This window comes from Pleurodeles waltl, chromosome 8 (genome assembly GCF_031143425.1).
Source record: "Pleurodeles waltl isolate 20211129_DDA chromosome 8, aPleWal1.hap1.20221129, whole genome shotgun sequence".
NCBI lineage: Eukaryota > Metazoa > Chordata > Amphibia > Caudata > Salamandridae > Pleurodeles > Pleurodeles waltl.
In genome coordinates this window covers 122,428,435-122,448,258 of record NC_090447.1, presented here as the reverse complement: position 1 = coordinate 122,448,258, position 19,824 = coordinate 122,428,435, and the positions used below count along the sequence as shown (strand labels likewise).

At 43.5% G+C, this 19,824-nt stretch overlaps 1 protein-coding gene across 1 annotated transcript in view; it reads right to left on the bottom strand.

Moving 5' to 3' along the window:
- Positions 1-19,824, bottom strand: part of MYO7A (myosin VIIA) — a 434,990-nt gene that overhangs the window by 67,760 nt on the left and 347,406 nt on the right. The window contains exons 36-37 of the mRNA XM_069203910.1: positions 12,783-12,973; positions 8,968-9,092 (exon numbers count right to left, since the gene is read on the bottom strand). Coding sequence (XP_069060011.1) covers positions 8,968-9,092; positions 12,783-12,973 — 316 coding nt within the window. The remainder of the gene's footprint in view (positions 1-8,967; positions 9,093-12,782; positions 12,974-19,824) is intronic.

Below are 19,824 nucleotides of genomic sequence, written 5' to 3'. Positions count from 1 at the left end.
AGACATATTCATTACAATGTGTTAATGTTCATTTCAGGTGTATCATATTCTTTCCAAATTGTATTGTATTAATTTCAAAATATGATATATTTATTCTAACATGTCATAGTAATTTCACTGAAAGTTATATTAATTTAAGCACATCATGTTTATTTAAACGTGTCATATATCTCTTAATGCATGCCAGTCACTTCAGCGAACATCATTCTTTTAATGCAAGTCATTTTAATTTTAGTACTTGCTATATTCCTTTCAGTTAGGGCCATAATCACTACAGTGCAGTTGACATGGGCAATTGAAGGGGGAAAATCCTAAACTGTTGAGGTGGTCCGTTTCCCTTCAGGGTATGGACTTTACAGTGGAACACAGACCTAGAACTGACCATGCCAATACAGACAGACTTTCCAGGTTTTTCCACGTAGACAATGAATACTCTCTTTGGAAGAGTTAGTCTCATTCCCTTTCATTTGGGAGGGGAAGTTTCTGTACGAAAGTTGTGTACGGAAGTGCCCCTTTTGACATGGTCACTGTAAGGAAATGCCTCCTTGGCATGGTTGCCCCCTGACTTTTTGCCTTTGCTGATGCTATGTTTACAATTGAAAGTGTGCTGAGGCCTGCTAACCAGGCCCCAGCACCAGTGTTCTTTCCCTAACCTGTACTTTTGTATCCACAATTGGCAGACCCTGGCATCCAGATAAGTCCCTTGTAACTGGTACTTCTAGTACCAAGGGCCCTGATGCCAAGGAAGGTCTCTAAGGGCTGCAGCATGTCTTATGCCACCCTGGAGACCTCTCACTCAGCACAGACACACTGCTTGCCAGCTTGTGTGTGCTAGTGAGGACAAAACGAGTAAGTCGACATGGCACTCCCCTCAGGGTGCCATGCCAGCCTCTCACTGCCTATGCAGTATAGGTAAGACACCCCTCTAGCAGGCCTTACAGCCCTAAGGCAGGGTGCACTATACCATAGGTGAGGGTACCAGTGCATGAGCATGGTACCCCTACAGTGTCTAAACAAAACCTTAGACATTGTAAGTGCAGGGTAGCCATAAGAGTATATGGTCTGGGAGTCTGTCAAACACGAACTCCACAGCACCATAATGGCTACACTGAAAACTGGGAAGTTTGGTATCAAACTTCTCAGCACAATAAATGCACACTGATGCCAGTGTACATTTTATTGTAAAATACACCACAGAGGGCACCTTAGAGGTGCCCCCTGAAACTTAACCGACTATCTGTGTAGGCTGACTAGTTTTAGCAGCCTGCCACAAACCGAGACATGTTGCTGGCCCCATGGGGAGAGTGCCTTTGTCACTCTGAGGCCAGTAACAAAGCCTGCACTGGGTGGAGATGCTAACACCTCCCCCAGGCAGGAATTGTCACACCTGGCGGTGAGCCTCAAAGGCTCACCTCCTTTGTGCCAACCCAGCAGGACACTCCAGCTAGTGGAGTTGCCCGCCCCCTCCGGCCAGGCCCCACTTTTGGCGGCAAGGCCGGAGAAAATAATGAGAAAAACAAGGAGGAGTCACTGGCCAGTCAGGACAGCCCCTAAGGTGTCCTGAGCTGAAGTGACTCTAACTTTTAGAAATCCTCCATCTTGCAGATGGAGGATTCCCCCAATAGGGTTAGGATTGTGACCCCCTCCCCTTGGGAGGAGGCACAAAGAGGGTGTACCCACCCTCAGGGCTAGTAGCCATTGGCTACTAACCCCCCAGACCTAAACACGCCCTTAAATTTAGTATTTAAGGGCTACCCTGAACCCTAGAAGATTAGATTCCTGCAACTACAAGAAGAAGGACTGCCCAGCTGAAAACCCCTGCAGCGGAAGACCAGAAGACGACAACTGCCTTGGCTCCAGAAACTCACCGGCCTGTCTCCTGCCTTCCAAAGATCCTGCTTCAGCGACGCCTTCCAAAGGGACCAGCGACCTCGACATCCTCTGAGGACTGCCCCTGCTTCGAAAAGACAAGAAACTCCCGAGGACAGCGGACCTGCTCCAAGAAAAGCTGCAACTTTGTTTCCAGCAACTTTAAAGAACCCTGCAAGCTCCCCGCAAGAAGCGTGAGACTTGCAACACTGCACCCGGCGACCCCGACTCGGCTGGTGGCGATCCAACACCTCAGGAGGGACCCCAGGACTACTCTGATACTGTGAGTACCAAAACCTGTCCCCCCTGAGCCCCCACAGCGCCGCCTGCAGAGGGAATCCCGAGGCTTCCCCTGACCGCGACTCTCTGAAACCTAAGTCCCGACGCCTGGAAAAGACCCTGCACCCGCAGCCCCCAGGACCTGAAGGACCGGACTTTCACTGCAGAAGTGACCCCCAGGAGTCCCTCTCCCTTGCCCAAGTGGAGGTTTCCCCGAGGAAGCCCCCCCTTGCCTGCCTGCAGCGCTGAAGAGATCCCTTGATCTCTCATTGACTTCCATTGCGAACCCGACGCTTGTTCTAACACTGCACCCGGCCGCCCCCGCGCCGCTGAGGGTGAAATTTCTGTGTGGGCTGGTGTCCCCCCCGGTGCCCTACAAAACCCCCCTGGTCTGCCCTCCGAAGACGCGGGTACTTACCTGCTGGCAGACTGGAACCGGGGCACCCCCTTCTCTCCATTGAAGCCTATGCGTTTTGGGCACCACTTTGAACTCTGCACCTGACCGGCCCTGAGCTGCTGGTGTGGTGACTTTGGGGTTGCTCTGAACCCCCAACGGTGGGCTACCTTGGACCAAGAACTGAACCCTGTAAGTGACTTACTTACCTGGTAAAACTAACAAAAACTTACCTCCCCCAGGAACTGTGAAAATTGCACTGTGTCCACTTTTAAAACAGCTATTTGTCAATAACTTGAAAAGTATACATGCAATTTTGATGATTTGAAGTTCCTAAAGTACTTACCTGCAATACCTTTCGAATGAGATATTACATGTAGAATTTGAACCTGTGGTTCTTAAAATAAACTAAGAAAAGATATTTTTCTATACAAAAACCTATTGGCTGGATTTGTCTCTGAGTGTGTGTACCTCATTTATTGTCTATGTGTATGTACAACAAATGCTTAACACTACTCCTTGGATAAGCCTACTGCTCGACCACACTACCACAAAATAGAGCATTAGTATTATCTATTTTTACCACTATTTTACCTCTAAGGGGAACCCTTGGACTCTGTGCATGCTATTCCTTACTTTGAAATAGCACATACAGAGCCAACTTCCTACAGTCACCTCAACCTTTTGCCACTGGTACTGAGGTTTTTCGACAGAAGGTGCACTGGATTCCTGCTAACCAGCTCCCCAGTGCCAGTGCTCTTTCCCTAAAAGAAAGTAGAAGGTCTAATTGTGTACAACTGGCACACACTTTAGCAACCCTCTAAGTCCCTACTAAAGGGTACACCTGGTACCTATGGCCTGGGTACTAAAGTGGGCCCCTAAGGGCTGCAGCATGTATTGTGCCACCCTAAGGGACCCCCCTACATGCAGCCTGCCATTGGAGACTGTGGGCCTGATTACAACCTTGGAGGAAGTGTTAATCCGTCCCAAAAGTGACGGTAAAGAGACGGATATACCACCAGCCGTATTACGAGTCCATTATATCCTATGGAACTCGTAATACGGCTGGTGGTATATCCGTCACATTTGGGACGGATTAACACCTCCTCCAAAGTTGTAATCAGGCCCTGTGTGTCTTGGTGCAAACCATGAGTTAAAACACAACATGGCACACTTATATATGTACCATGCTCAACTCACTACAGCTAACATGTGTAGGTCACACCTACAGCAGGCCTTAGAGCCCTAAGGCAGGGTGCATTATATTTTATTTAGGGACTTATCTGCATAAGCAGATATGCCCCTGTGATGTCTAGTTCAGTTACTAGATATTGCAGCTGAACAGGGAAGCCATCTTAAGTTACATTTTGGGCACTGGTCATTACGAGTTACCTAGCTAAATAATGACCACTGAAACCTATGGTGTTTGGTATCAAACAACTCTTCTTAATAAATCCATACTGATGCCAGTATTGGATTTATTATAATGTGCACCCGAAGGGCACCTTAGAGGTTCCCCCTTGAAAACTCACTAGTCCTCTAGTGTGCTGGCTGACTGATATCGATCAGCCTGCCATCACAGGCGAATTTCTGACGGCATGGAGGTGAGAGCCTGTACTCTCAGAGGCCAGACACAGTGCCTGCTCTGCGGGAAGGTGTTATCACATCCCCCAGCAGGATAGCCAGTGAATCAACACATCAAGGCCAGGGACTTTAAAGTCACTGCTGCCTTTCATATGTGATCCCGGCTTCCCCCTGACCTGGAAGATGCCACCCCTTGCCCAGAGGACAATTTAGAACCAGGACAGGCAGGAAAGTAGATATGCAAGTACACTACCAGGTTAGTTACATCCCTAAGCTGGGCTACCTGATGTGCTCCATGAAGGAAGGGTTCCACCATCTTGTTTTTGGTGGGATTAGGAATTCTGGGACAGGGTTATGCCCACTCCCCACAGGAAGTTGTCATGTAGGGGGTAAGTATCCCATTGACTACTACTCTTAGGCACCAAAATTCAGTATCTTCGTGACCCCCTGACAAAAGGACTTTAGATTCATCTGCCTGAAGAAGAAGAAGGACAAAGAAGAGCTGGCTAATGCAAGAAGTGTGGAGCAGCTTGGACTTTTGGTGCTGAACCCTGCCTACCTACTGCTGTCCCGACAATCGCCTGGACCTGTCTTTTCCTGCAGCTGTGCATCTCCCAAAAGCCTCAGAGGGATGTCAGCACTTCGTAAACCAGCCAGCATTTGACTCTGTGTGTTCAACAAATGCTAGCACTACCCTCTGATAAGTCCAAACTGCTTGCCCACACTACCACAATAGAGATCATTTAGTGTTTTTACTGTAACCTCTTTCAACCAGTAACCTGCACTATTTGCGCATTGTATCCCTACATTGGTACACTACACAGCTAGCCAGCTTCCTACAACATACATTATTAATTCTACTGTTTATCATATTTGTTTTGCTACATCGAATATTGATTCTGTCATCTGTAATATTGGTTTTGAAATATGCTATATTCAGTCTGGTTTGTGTTATATTCTGTTTGCTGTGTGCTATGTGTTTCAGGGGGTGTCATATTTGTAGAGTTGCAATTTGGACATGAGCATCTTCCCCTAATAGGGCTTCTGCTGAAACAGCAGGAGCACGCTAGGCAAAAATGATCATTGACAGCTTTCTTTTGTTTTTTTGGAACTCAAGTAATTTTTTTAACTAAAGTCACTAAATGAATTTGTTCTTAAAAAAAACCTACATATCAATGTCCATGATGATTCCAGGAGTTCTCCTGGAGAACAGTGGCTGTTTTTGTTTCTGATCAGACTGATATGTCAGCCCAGGCGAGAAAAAAAGCAGTGTCGGAAGTCCAGTTCTAAATAGGATAGTGTTGGAGGCAGCACGTTCTGGTTGGCTGAGGAGAGGCACTATCCAAGCAGAACCTACCACGTCCGTCAGATGTGGGTGATTACACCCACTGTCTAACCTGTGCTCACCCTTGGGTAGCTTGGCACAGAGACATCAGGCTTATCACAGAGGCAACTTGTAAAGCTTTGGCACAGCACTTCCACACAGAAATTACACTGAGTGCTGCAAAAGAGACTTCATGCAATGTGTATGTAAATAAAGTTTAAATTCAGCACACATCAAGTAACACAACATGAACATCATGTATATCTGGACATCAATCACATTTAGAAATATAACTAGTAGTAATAGGCCAAACTGTGTTAATACAACATCAGCAGTATGTACACTTGAGAAAAATAATACTTTCCCTCTCAGCACCCACATGCAGTGCAACCACGTTGGCAGCACAAGACCCAACCCAGTGACCATCCCAATTCAATATCAAACAGTTATAGGATGCATCCCGGTTCCCAACGATAGCAGCACTTTTGAAATGGCTCTGCAGCGAGGCTGCACCAGTAAACTTCAATCTTAACCACGATAGTAAACCAAGTGCATGGCAACGCTGCCGCATGGTGTTGTCAAGCCCTGACAATCACTCCCACACACTCACTGTGCACCGCTACGAGGTGCCACAGATATCAGTCAAGCTAGCATACACACTCTCGCACACACTTACTGTCAGCACCCTAATGCCATGCTCTTATGCCTTGCAGGTGAGATATACATGAGTTTGCAGACCCCTCTTGCACCCAAACCTTCCTCCTCCCTCCAAACAGTTCCTGCCCCCCTCAGATTTACAGGCGAAGCATCCTTTCCCCAGATAGTTGGCCACTCGCGGCCCGTGATTACACTTAGTCAGGATCCCAGGGCAAAGTTCTGGGGAAAAAAGAGAGAATGGCTGATCAGGCAACAGTCGGCAACTGGAGCTTTGGTCCCGACTCGGGAAGTTCACTCGGGAGACTCCAAACCTGCCTTCCGGAGCGGGCCCCAGTCTGAAAGTGCAGTGAAAAGGTCGCCTTGGGGCACACACTGTTCACAGTGGTTCCCAGTAAAATCAGATACTTCAATTTACCAATTCTGCACCTCCCAGGACACGAGGCACCACGTCTGGGGCGCAATGGCCTGGGCCGCCCCATGCGTCCTGGTTGTACATGAAGAGTTTACCAACCTCCATGCTCCCCGGGTATGGGCACAAGTTCTGGTGCGTGATTACCTGAGTTGCACCGGAAGGTTCTGAATGCACACGCAAAGTGATCAATGCACGGCCTCCCTGAAATGAAGCATGCTGACTTGAGTTGCACCAGACAATTCCTATTGTACAGGAAAAGTTGCCAATGCAGTGCCTCTCTGGAATGAGTCACAACATCTGGTGCACGATGACTTGAGCCGCACCAGACAAATCCTATCACATACAGAGATGCCAGTTCAGCGGTACCACATGAGGCAGAATGCGGCACTGGTCTTGGTAGGCCCCCACCTCCGAGGGTGGCAACTAGTGACAGAAAGCGCACACAATGAGCATGCAGTCAGGGGATGCACGGGAGAAATGTGGCACGCTTGACAAAAAAGTGGGCCATGCGGGGTGTGCAACCGGTGACTCTGCACACTACCAACGAAACACTTATGCGTGCCGTAGCCCAATGATGAACGGCCACACTACTTGAAGGCAGGCAGTAATTTGAAGGCACCGCACCAGGCAAATCCGGTCTCCAGGTGCAAATCCGGTCTCCAGGTGCAATACTTAGTTCTACGCTCACACCGCTGCTCCCAGGTGGAATCCAGCAGATGATGTAGACGCGTAGGAGGGCACCACTCTCCAGATGACATAGGTAGAAGGTGTAGGTCCCTCACAGGAGGTCTTGTCTATGAGGCCCCCACACAGACCAGAAGGCAAGCTAACATGCCCTTGGAGAGCACACTTCAAAGTGCCACACAGCAGCAAGCAATGTACCCAGGCCAGCCACAATGCAAGAAGGGCTCATGGTCCCTTCCTAGGCAGTAAATACTCCTGTGCACAACAGATTCCTCTAGCGGTGTGCACCAGTAGGGGAACCTGTTGTCCACAGGTCTCTATCCCACAATCCTGCAAGTGTATTTCTAAATTGCTGAATTGTGGTACCACTGTTTTTACTGAAGTGTGCGTTTGAACTGGGGGCAGTTCAAAGGGTTTCTCTTCGAACCACAGATAGCTCCCCTAAATTTCAGACCTATCTGCCATGGGGCCACAGAATGCAGACCTAAATCTTCAGTGGTGCCATGATCCGGTCCGAGAGGCCAGGTGTCAAAACCACTCCCTACAATCTATCCAGCCAGGCCCTCAAATGGCAGAGTTCTGTCATTTCAGCTGCCCAGGTTTTATAGCTGTCGCTGGGGAATACACAGATGTGTTTTCCCACAACCCCCAGTGGAATGAAACTTGAATTAAAAAGGCACACAAAAAGGATTTTAAAACATGGAAATGCCCACTTTCAAGAAGTGGCATTTCCAAGGTATTACTAACAAAGCCACCTTTACCATTGAAAAGCGTTTGTCCTTGTGAATCCAATGATAGTAAATATTATGAAGCTGCTCCACTGCAATCCACTATTGTAGCTAGGATTAATTTCAAACTTTCTCCATATTAACCTAGGGGCAGAGCAGCTCTCAACGGTAGTGAAAACATGCATGGGTGTTCTTCACTCTCTGAGCAATGTGCCCTGGTGCACACACAAGTCTGTGGGGGGGGGGGGTAGGTGGGGGGCTGGACACAAGCCTTTACAACACCACAAAGGTGCAAGTTCGCACATACAGTCAAGTTGCGGCAGGCTCACTATTCATATGAAAACACCAATGTGCAAGTGTGCACATACAAGAAGGCACCAATTCCTAGCAGATGTAGGAAGGGTGTGTGCACTTTCACAGTGTACTTACAGTGGGAAAGTGCTGAGGGCCCTCAAAGAGAATTAGCAAAGCCTCATAGAAAAAGCAAAAATGTTTGGGGAACCACTTCCTCAGCACATCGGGCCTAACAAATAGATACCATAGAGTCAGCTACTTTGCTGTGGTTAGCGGGCTCACCACATAGGTGTGTTTGAAGGTGGAGCCGGCTGAGTCTCTACCACCATAAAAACAGCAATTCTACCATATTTAAATGTGGTGGAAAAACTGTGAGATCAGCTGACGTGGCATTCACTGATATTTGGTGAAAGCTCTGATGCAACTCATCTATTAATAAAGGCCTATGTTTCTGCATCGTGTTTCTCCTTCACAAAGTCTAATTTTCACAACATTAGGGAGCATGTATTTATAATTATTTTTAATAAAACACTGTAGTTCACATTTGAATGAATCAAATGTAAAATTATAATATTGATAAGAGGCTCCTTTCTTCTTTCAAGTGCCTGATATTATCTAGCATACTATGGCAGAATTTCTAAACCCCATCCATCGGCTCTTCTACCAATAAATGTGTATTACAATACAACATACAAATATTTTCATATTTTCCTAAGTAAGTCATTGCTTTTATGCTTTTTACCTGAAATAGTCATAAGAAAACTCCTCTAGTGTATATGGCTTCACTTTTTCTTCACTCTCTGACAACGGCTGCTGGGATGTTCTGACCACATCTTGACGCTGGTCCGGTGTCATTGTGACCAAGGCCTGATGATCAAAGATTTGTCAAAGATTAAAGCACTGCTGCATGATAATGAATAGGCTCTTTGATATATACTATATGTAACATATACAGACATAGCTTTCTGAATGCCACACAATCCAGAAAATGGTTGAATTACATTAGGAGGCTCTAGTGACCTTACAGAGAACAAAGTCAGATGTAAGAGTAATTTGAGTTAGCTGAAATTGGCTCAGCAAATAAGAATGCTGGCACTAACTACTCTTGTTTGTCTTGATTCTTAGGGGCATATTTATGAGAGGCTTGTGCCACAGCTGAGTCACTTTCAGTAATGCAACAGTGGCACAAGCCTTTCAACCATATCTATGAGAGCACGCAGAGCCACTTAGCATGGCTTTGAATCGCCTCATAGATATGGAGTAAGACAAGGCAGTGCAAAATGCTGCGTTGCCTTACTCAGCTTTAACAAGGCGTTCCATGGGTGTTGCGGTTGGTGTTCCCATGCAACACCCATGGATTCTGAAGCATCCCTAGATTTACAAGAGCTTGTAAACCTGGGTTTGGGCCGAAACCATAAGCCTCCCCAGGGGAGGCACAATGAGGAGAAATATCTTTATTTAACCTCGTATTTTCCTCTTTTTATGTGTGCTGCATAGAGGAAAATGCCTCCCAGGGTTGTTTTTGTGCAGGAAGGTGCCTCTTCCTGCACAAACACAATCTTGCATGTAACGCAGACACCCTTGCACTATGGTGCAAGGGTGCGTGCGTTGGGGTTAGGGAGCCAAAACTGCGCAATCGCATAGACATGACACATTCCTACCCTTTCTCTTTGATGCAGGGCAGCAAGGTGACTTGCCGTGCTGCCCTGCGTCAAAAGCCTATAAATGTGGGCCTAAGTTTATTGTGAGAGTTAAGGAGGTACAAACACCTGACAGGGTAGATGGCCTCATAGCCGCACATCTTGAATGCCAATTCCTTCAAGCAATTATTTATTTCCAAAGCATTTATATCAACTTTCAGAAAACGTTTTATAATTATTTATCATAGGTAACACATTTAGCTTATTTTATATGTATTTAAAACATGCATATTTTACAGACTTCTTCAGGAAACATATTTTTCGAAATTTCTTCTCATATTTTCACGTACACTGCAGAAGGAAAGTGACACAATCGATGTTGCATCTATTTTCGTATATCTGTTTTAATGTACACCATTGTGCTGTTTATAGTACATAGATATAATGTACCAATACCATAACTACTGGCTGTGCAATGCTGCTCCATGCCCAAACACATGCAAAAAGGCTTTGCAAAGGCACATGTTAGGAGGATTTTGAGGCCAACTGAAGTATTTTGGAGACTTTCACCCTATTGCCTATTTCTGTTACTCAATCCTAGCCACTGACTAGAAATAGCAGCAGCTGCCTTAAATCACACCAGTGGAAGTTAAAATTACAAGCTTCCTCATTTGATAACGAGTATACTCACAGGTACCACACCTCCAGTAAACATTAATGGGATTTAAAATGTGTTTTGTTCGCCTCTCTGGACAGGGTCTTATTCATTGACTGCACTAAAAAAGAAATCTGCATACATGTGAGAATGAATGCTAAATTGCAACCCTGGGTCTGGGGGGGAAGAGGATACGTCAAATACTATGCTAGATGAATGAGAAGAAAACAAACCTGCAAGGTTTGTACGCAGACTGGTTTGGCACAAGGCTCTTTTTGGATAAAGAAAATTGCGTTTGAAATGATTGAGAAAGTTTGAAACAACAAATGAAATTAGAGAAGTGTGTTGTGAGTCTGATGGGGAGGTTCCAGGAGGAATGATGTATAGGTTTATAGGACATCTAAACAGCAGTGTTCATGTTCTTGTTGATGGATGCCTATATAAAGGGGTTTGCAATCACCCCTCCCCCTTCCTATTCTGCATTCTCTAGTACATATACTCAAGGCACAGAATAAGCGGTCACAAGGTGTTAAATATACTAGCTCCAAAGTCATTCAAAATTATTGGGAGTCATTCAAGAGCTATTCAAGAGGCTTCTACAGCTCTGCCAGCCCTGCCCCTCTCCTTGCATCTTCAAATACATCTCCCTCCAAGTATACTAATCAGATCTCCAAGTAGATTAATCAGAGCTCCACAGGAAAAGTTTCTACTAAAAATAAATGTGGATCTTACTGTGCAGTGCTTTCTATACCATAAGATGTATTCGGAACACGAACCCAGTACAGATGGCTGCCTCGTGCCCATGGAATAGTACCTAGCTGCACTCTAGATGGACCTCATAGGAATCCAACAAAAGTTCTGAACTAGGCCACAGCCCTGGAAGCACCTCACACAAAACTAATGGTTTTGAATCTGGTGCATGCTTGCAGAACCTGGAGCTGGCATAAGCTGTTTATGCACTTTTAGGTGAGTCAATCGATTTGCAAAGTAGTCAGGCTGTTGTCACAAGTTCGCCTAAGTGTGGTAGGAATGGGGTATAGTTTTGGCACGAGGACAATTGTGAAATCACGTATTTTGTATTTCGATGCACAGTGATTAATGCTCAATAAATGGCAACTAAAAAAAATACTGAGTTTAGTTTATTTAGATTGTCTATTTCCCTGTTGAGTGTAATAATTACCACTCGTCAATATCCGCCCATCCTCAAAATGCTTTTGAACTTGCATGCATGGACGTCGTTTAGGGGTCGCAGCTGAGACCCCTGGCTTGCCCCGTGCGACCCCTGGCACTGTCACCGCGACCCCTGGCCTCAGAGGTGGCAAAATGAAAGCCTGCAAAACAGGGGCAGCTCGTTCTCATGGACGTCGGTGAGAACCCACTTTCCTGGTTTTCTGTCAATGTTTACTACCCGAATGTTGAATGATGCTATTCACTATTAGTGTAATAAAAAAGCTGAGTCGAAATAGGTGGAAACGACCCTATCTGGCAGCTAAGGTAAGTAAATTTAAATGTATGTTGCATGGGTGAGAGTGTGTTTATGTGAAAGAGAGTGTGTGGATTTGTGTTTATGTGTAAGCATGTGTGAGTGTGAATCAAAGTAAAGGTCGAATGGTGTTGCGTGTTATGTCACTTCCGCTACCCCTGACATTTTGGTGAATTAGCGCCCATGCGTGCATGTCTGTCTGCTGTCGGAGATCTCCCACGCTTCTGGGTTCACAGCAGTTTTATATGGATGGTACCCAGTATAAGATCCACCTGGACAGTTAGTATCCAGCCTCTCAGGCGATGTTTTATAAGTATTTGTAAAGTGCAGCAGCTGCCACTGGGACCAGAATCTAAACATTAAAGTGCTACCTTCCTGATATACATTTCTTTGTGCTACACCTTTGCCTCCTCCTTTTCTTGCTGGATTAACCTATCTTTTCATTGAGTTGAGATCAGCATAACTGAATTGCTTTGTAAACAAAGGGGTACACTTATAACACTACTTTCTACAATTTGACTAGATCCTCTTGCCGACATATTTATTAAATATTTGCCTTCTTTGGTTTTGCTTTGCATATGGTTCATAAAAGAATGCATGCTTCAAGTTCATTCATGTAATACTATTTAACATCAAAGATTGCATTTGTATTTTTTTTTTTTTTTTTTTTACAAAAGGGGGCACTAGTTTGTTCCTATTATCAGCAGCAACCCCCCCCCCCCTTTATGAGGACCTGCTACACAATTATCAATAAGCAGTAACTGCATATGTTTACTTACCACAACCTCCATTGCTGGCATAGTGACTGAAGGCAAGACATACACACACTCAGTTGGAAAATCTCCCTTCTGCTTCGTCCTTTCATTCATCCCAGTGGCCCAGCCAGAGGACATGACGTGTTCTCCAGTATCGTGGTCTAGGATAATCAGGTCCCCTTTCAGGAAGCTGAGAAAACCGGAGTCTTCTCCCACTGCAAGTATGGAAACAAGGATATCAGGTTCTATGATCCTAGCAGATACAGATTATTCATGTCACTTGTGGCGTTATACTATCAGAGCATCACTGTCAGAATATCTCCTCAAAGGATTTAATAATAGAAAACTGAAACCAAATGGGATATTTTTGAAAAAGATATTTAAGACACAGTGTTTATGAGAGACGTCATGAATCACTTATATAGCCCATATAGCAAAAAAGATAATCAGTACTCAATACAGCATGCTATATTTAGACTCAGAAACTGATTGTTGTTGATATTATCCTTGTACGGGTTGACAAAACAGAGTTGTGGATGGATGGGTCTGCCGATTCAATCCAGGACATATTTAAAGAACAAAAGCAGTTTAAGATTCTTGACAAGGAATGTGACTTCGGAGTTTTTAGGAGGCAAAGATACTGCTCCAAGAACAGGTGATTTGTCAAACGTTATTAGAAAAAAATGTGCAAACTGATGGAAAACATTTAGGGCCATATTTATGGCCAAGTTGAGCGGCGCAGCAAGTAACCTTGCTGCCCTGCCTGACAAGGAAAGGGCAGGAATGCACCATATTTAAAACAATATGGTGCATTTGTTAGGGCATCAGACCTTATTAAGTAAGCTTACAAGGCAGTCGTATAGGCCGATGGACCTTTTGACTGCATTTTGAGTAGTTTCCTCCATGTAACCCTATACCAGTACAAATCAATTACAACAACAATCAATGACATCAGTAATCAATAGGAGTCAGTAATTTCCACACACCATGACCTCTCAGCCATGAATAACCACAACTTTATGTAAAAGTTAGAATGTTTATTTCCCTATATTAACAATGCTAGTGTCACATAACTTAATCTCAATATCAATTGATAAACATACAGAAATAACACTGGCTGACCAAAGCGGCGAAAGAATCACAATCTAATCAAAGCTTGAGCTACCACACATTATAAGGTTACAGTACAAATGAATAACACGAATAACTGCGCAAACAAAATAGCATACATTTAGATTCAGCAAAGAAAAGACATCAACTGTTATTACGTGTAGCAAACCTCATCAGTGAGAACCCTAACTAACATCAAATTAGAATAGCATGTTTGGGCTTCATGCAAAACAATTTAGTCACACAAATTTGGAAAAATATCTAACTATGGCTCTATAAAAATAGCGGTTGGTACCAAGAAACAAAAGGAAGTAAACATAACCATCAATAACATTGTCTTATACCTTGCCTCAATATGGTTCAGCAAGTTGTGACATTCTTCGTTAACAGGACATCAGTTCTGTCAGCAAGACATTAGAATTCAGCATCAAAGTTCAGAAAAAGCAAAATCTCTTCATGCAGTTCAGAAAGGCATAATTGAAAAGTGGGCTCACTGGGCAGTTCCAAAGAATAGAGCTAATAGTGTATCTTCTCTCAGTGCAGTCCGACTAAGTTAGATTTCCTAAAACTACCTCCCACGTCCTTATTGGTCAATGAATCGCATGTTTACACTTAGTACAATGAAAATAAAACCCCTAATCTAAAGTTTTACTAGTACACAGTTCACATGTCGATGATTGGCTCCTCTTCTCCCGTTCCCATCGTTCGGCTTGCCAGGTATCAATATTGTTGCAGCTTGTACTGCAGTCAGTGCATTCATTGTCTTCTCCTGGGAAGGTCACTTTTACACATACTACATTATACAATGTTTCTCTAGCTAGTACAGCATCTTCTAGCAAGCAGTTTCTCATGAGAACGAACTTCAGCTACGAGCACTTGGTCAGTAAAGTGGAAAATCACAATTGAATTCTATCAGTCGCCTAAGAAATGCAGCTTGACATGAGGCCGTGCAACTAGGCCCAAGGCCTTGCTAAGTTAAGGCCTATGATTAATAAAGCTAATGCATAACCCTTAATATGACATATTACTACTTTAATCAAACATAAGCTCAACATTTCATATTAATAAGCCATTAATAAGTACACTTCGTGAACAAATGGCGGCCACTCAACTGGGTGCAACTTCAAATGTGTGCTTTATTTTTCTCTAAGTTAATTCATTTTCTATGCAAACCCAACACTCAGAATACATGAATATTCATTAGTAAAATTCAGCGTTAACACGTTCCTGCCTTTCTCCCTGAGCTAGTGCAGTTTTGACAGCCTAGAGCCAACACATGCACCTTTGCGCCATGGTGCAAGGGTGCCTCTGTTGTAAGGAGGAATATATTTGTGCAGTAAGGGGCACCTTCTTACACAAGAACAAACCCCTGAGGCATATTCCTCTTTCTATGTTTGCTGCAAAATGCAGCAAACATAGAAAGAGGAAGTAACAAGGAGAAATAACGATTTTTCTCCTCGTTACTCCTCCCCTGGGAAGGTGTAGCATTTTGGCGCATTCCCAGGTTTACCAATTCTGGCAAATCTGATGATGTGTCAAATCCATGGGAGTTGCGTGGGAACACACACGCCACGCCAATGGAACACCTTCCCAGGGCAGAGTAACGCAACACAGCAATTTGTGCTGCGTTACTCCCGGGTTACACCTTAAGGTGGCCTTGCGTGGCTTCATAAATCTGCCTTAAGAATTGCGTAGTGCATGCACCACATTGCATGGTGCAAGCACAATTCAACTAGGGCCATAAATATGGCCCTGAATGTGTATGGGCCAGATTCACAAATATTGGTGTTTCAATTAGCGTGATATACATAGATAGTACTCCTTCTGGAGTGCAGCCAGTAGTCGTGGTTTACTCCAGGAATTCAGATTTTGACAAAACAGAATTGTGGCGGGAAGGGTCAATTGACATCAATACAGAAAAAATTTAAGAACAGAAACAGCTTAGGCTTCTTGAGTTTTTAAAAGACATCAAATACTATTCCATTCGCAGATAAAATGACAAATGTGGCTACAACGAAAGGTGCAAGTTCATGGGAAACCATTTAATGTTTATAGGCCCTTACATAAATATTGTATCAATAAAAGTGTTTTACTCTTGCAATACTCCTGGCTTATCCATGAATTTCTGAAGTAAGCCAGTCCTTCTGGCTTACTCCGGGAATTCAGATGTCTTACACTAATAAGTCATAGCAAAATGTTTGCATATCAAGCCCTGCGTTTTTCGATGGCATAGTTGCAGTGGAGAGCCATAATATTTACAGTGAGCACATTTCCCATGAAACTGTTCTGGCATAACATATGCAGGCTGTGGTATTGATGAAATCCTACTCTGACAAGTGTGAACAGAAGAAAAAAAACTGAGGAATGTACAACCAACTTATCTGCGATGTCTGCATTTTGAGCGCAATATGACAAGCGTGTGATGGATCAGTGAAAGAAAATACATTTTTTGCAACATTAATCCAACTTTTACTCTGTGGACTTCAGGTATTTGACCTCTGAAGAAGGCAGAGGGATTCAGGTGCTACCACTGTCTTGACCTTCAGTTTCTCTGGCACTGCCCTCCTATCCTTAGTCTCAAGGGTCATGAAGTATGCAGCACAAAATTAAGCATTCTTGTTTACTGTACTTTACGCTCTTTGCCCTAAGGCCTTAGCGCAAAAGAGAGGCTGCTGAGGGGGCAACCTGGTCGGATGATAAGAGGGCCGAAGGGTACGCAATGTTGATTCCTCTACCTATGGCATTTTAAAGAATCAATTCTGTGCCTCCTGTGACTTTATCAACTTGTTTGTGAAAGAGAAAGCAAACTTGGGTTAAGCTAACATCTCCAGACCTTGGATAGTATACCACTCTCCCTGGTCTGAGGATCAGTGAATACACAGGAGTTGTGCACGCAAGTCTCAGCACTTTACAGTCCAGATGGGGAAGTCCACCCAGCACTATTCATTCGCCCCCCACCCGAGAATAGAGAATTGCTGCCTATGACATGACTATGGCATTTAAATAATTCCCTGTTTTGCTTTCTGTTATAATTCTTGATTGGAAACATATTTCATAGCTGTCAGCTTGCCTCATGTAACATATGGCCACAATGAATCAGGAATTCCTGTACAGACAACAGCACTTTAGATGCCAGGAATGTTGCATCAGATATTCTATTTAAGCAATATTATCCAAGGGGGGCACTTCTAGGTAGTTATTGAGCACATGGAGTCAGAGGGCCCTAGGAGAACCAGGTCCCCACTAACCTGGTCAACAACTATCTGGGAGTGATTTCATCTCTGGATAATATTACTATTGTAAATCAGACTCTTAACATCTATGGTGAAATTCACAAATGTGTGTTTAATATCTGTTGGAATCTTTTGTGACATGGCTCCGCAGGTTTTGTCCTATTAAAATGATTGGGAGTAAATATCCGTTTTTGAGTATCATAGAAAGGAATATATAATAATGGGGATAACAAATTTTAGTCACAATGTGGATCATTGATTGGAAGTACCATACTCATTTTGGGAATTGTGTTTTGTTTTAACTTAATACAATACTGTGAAAAATTGTTATCCTCTGCCGCAATTTGAAGAATCAGTCTTGAAGAGAAATGTGTTGTCTCTCATAAAGTATTCGAGAAAATTATGGTTAGTGCTCCAGAAATGGGGATAAGTGTTCACCAAATTCTAAAATATGTGCCTCATCCATGTAAGGAAAAAGTTTGACAAGCTGAGTAAAAGCTATATTCCCAACAATAACAGCAATGTGTCAGTTGTTTTCCCATGTTGTACTACAGCCAGATCACAGAGTTCTAATGAACAATTAGAGTGATAACATTACATATACATGACAAAAGTAAGGCACTCCCGAACACCATGTTGCTGGAATAGGAGTTATTGAATTTACGACCTTTCCAGCAGTTCATGCTGATATGAAAACAGCCGATTAAAAAATGTTTTGTCGCAGAACTACGGGTTTTTAGACATTTTTGGCCTTTATACTTATCACTATGAATCTCCTGGGTAGATATCAACCAGCTAGGGGCAAATGCAAATGCAGCATTTTGGTACTGTACGTGTTTGCGATTTCTAATTAAATGTATAGGCCTACAAGATGCTCATGTAAACTTCTCAAATACTTTCTGGGTAGATATAGTCTGGGTAGGAAGCAATCGGTCATATATTTTTATATGTATATATATGTATATATATGTATATATATATGGAAAATTTCACTTACCCAGTGTACATCTGTTCGTGGCATTAGTGGCTGCAGATTCACATGCTGTGCACATCCCGCCATCTGGTGTTGGGCTCGGAGTGTTACAAGTTGTTTTTCTTTGAAGAAGTCTTTTCGAGTCACGAGACCGAGGGACTCCTCCCATTTCGACTCCATTGCGCATGGGCGTCGACTCCATCTTAGATTGTTTTGCCCGCAGAGGGTGAGGTAGGAGTTGTGTATGCTAGTAATAGTGCCCATGCAATGGAGTGAATGTGTATGTACATAATAAAGTTATAAGTAATATATTTACAAATGTACAAATGTTTAAGATCTACTTCTAAACGGCTACAGGCTCCCGGGGAGGCGGGTGGGCGCATGTGAATCTGCAGCCACTAATGCCTCGAACAGATGTACACTGGGTAAGTGACATTTTCCGTTCGATGGCATGTGTAGCTGCAGATACACATGCTGTGCATAGACTAGTAAGCAGTTATCTCCCCAAAAGCGGTGGTTCAGCCTGTAGGAGTTGAAGTAGTTTGAAATAATGTTCTTAGTACAGCTTGACCTACTGTTGCTTGTTGTGCAGTTAGCACATCTACACAGTAGTGCTTGGTAAATGTATGAGGCGTAGACCATGTTGCTGCCCTACATATTTCGTTCATTGGAATATTTCCTAGAAAGGCCATGGTAGCACCTTTCTTTCTGGTTGAGTGTGCCTTTGGTGTAATAGGCAGTTCTCTTTTAGCTTTAAGATAGCAGGTTTGAATGCACTTAACTATCCATCTAGCAATGCCTTGTTTTGAAATTGGATTTCCTGTATGAGGTTTTTGAAAGGCCATAAATAGTTGTTTTGTCTTTCTAATTAGTTTTGTTCTGTCAATGTAGTACATTAGTGCTCTTTTGATGTCTAATGTATGTAGTGCTCTTTCAGCTACAGAATCTGGCTGTGGGAAGAACACTGGTAATTCTACCGTTTGATTCAAGTGGAACGGTGAGATTACTTTTGGTAAAAATTTAGGATTGGTCCGTAGAACAACATTATTTTTGTGTATTTGAATAAATGGTTCTTGAATGGTAAATGCTTGAATTTCACTCACTCTTCTTAGAGATGTGATGGCAATTAAAAATGCAACTTTCCACGTTAAGTATTGCATTTCACAAGAGTGCATGGGCTCAAAAGGTGGACCCATGAGTCGTGTTAGGACGATGTTGAGGTTCCATGAACGAACTGGTGGTGTTCTTGGTGGTATAATTCTCTTTAGGCCTTCCATAAACGCTTTTATGACTGGTATCCTAAACAATGAAATTGAGTGCGTAATTTGTAGGTAAGCTGAAATTGCCGTAAGATGTATTTTAATGGAAGAGAAAGCTAGGTTAGATTTTTGAAAATGTAGTAAGTATCCTACTATCTCTTTTGCAGATGTGTGTAAAGGTTGAATTTGATTATTATGGCAGTAATAAACAAATCTTTTCCACTTATTTGCATAGCAGTGTTTAGTGGTAGGTTTTCTAGCTTGTTTTATGACCTCCAAACATTCCTGTGTGAGGTCTAAGTGCCCGAATTCTAGGATTTCAGGAGCCAAATTGCTAGATTCAACGATGCTGGATTTGGATGTCTGATTTGTTGTTTGTGTTGTGTTAACAGATCTGGCCTGTTTGGCAGTTTGACATGAGGTACTACTGAAAGGTCTAGTAGTGTTGTGTACCAAGGTTGCCTTGCCCATGTTGGTGCTATTAGTATGAG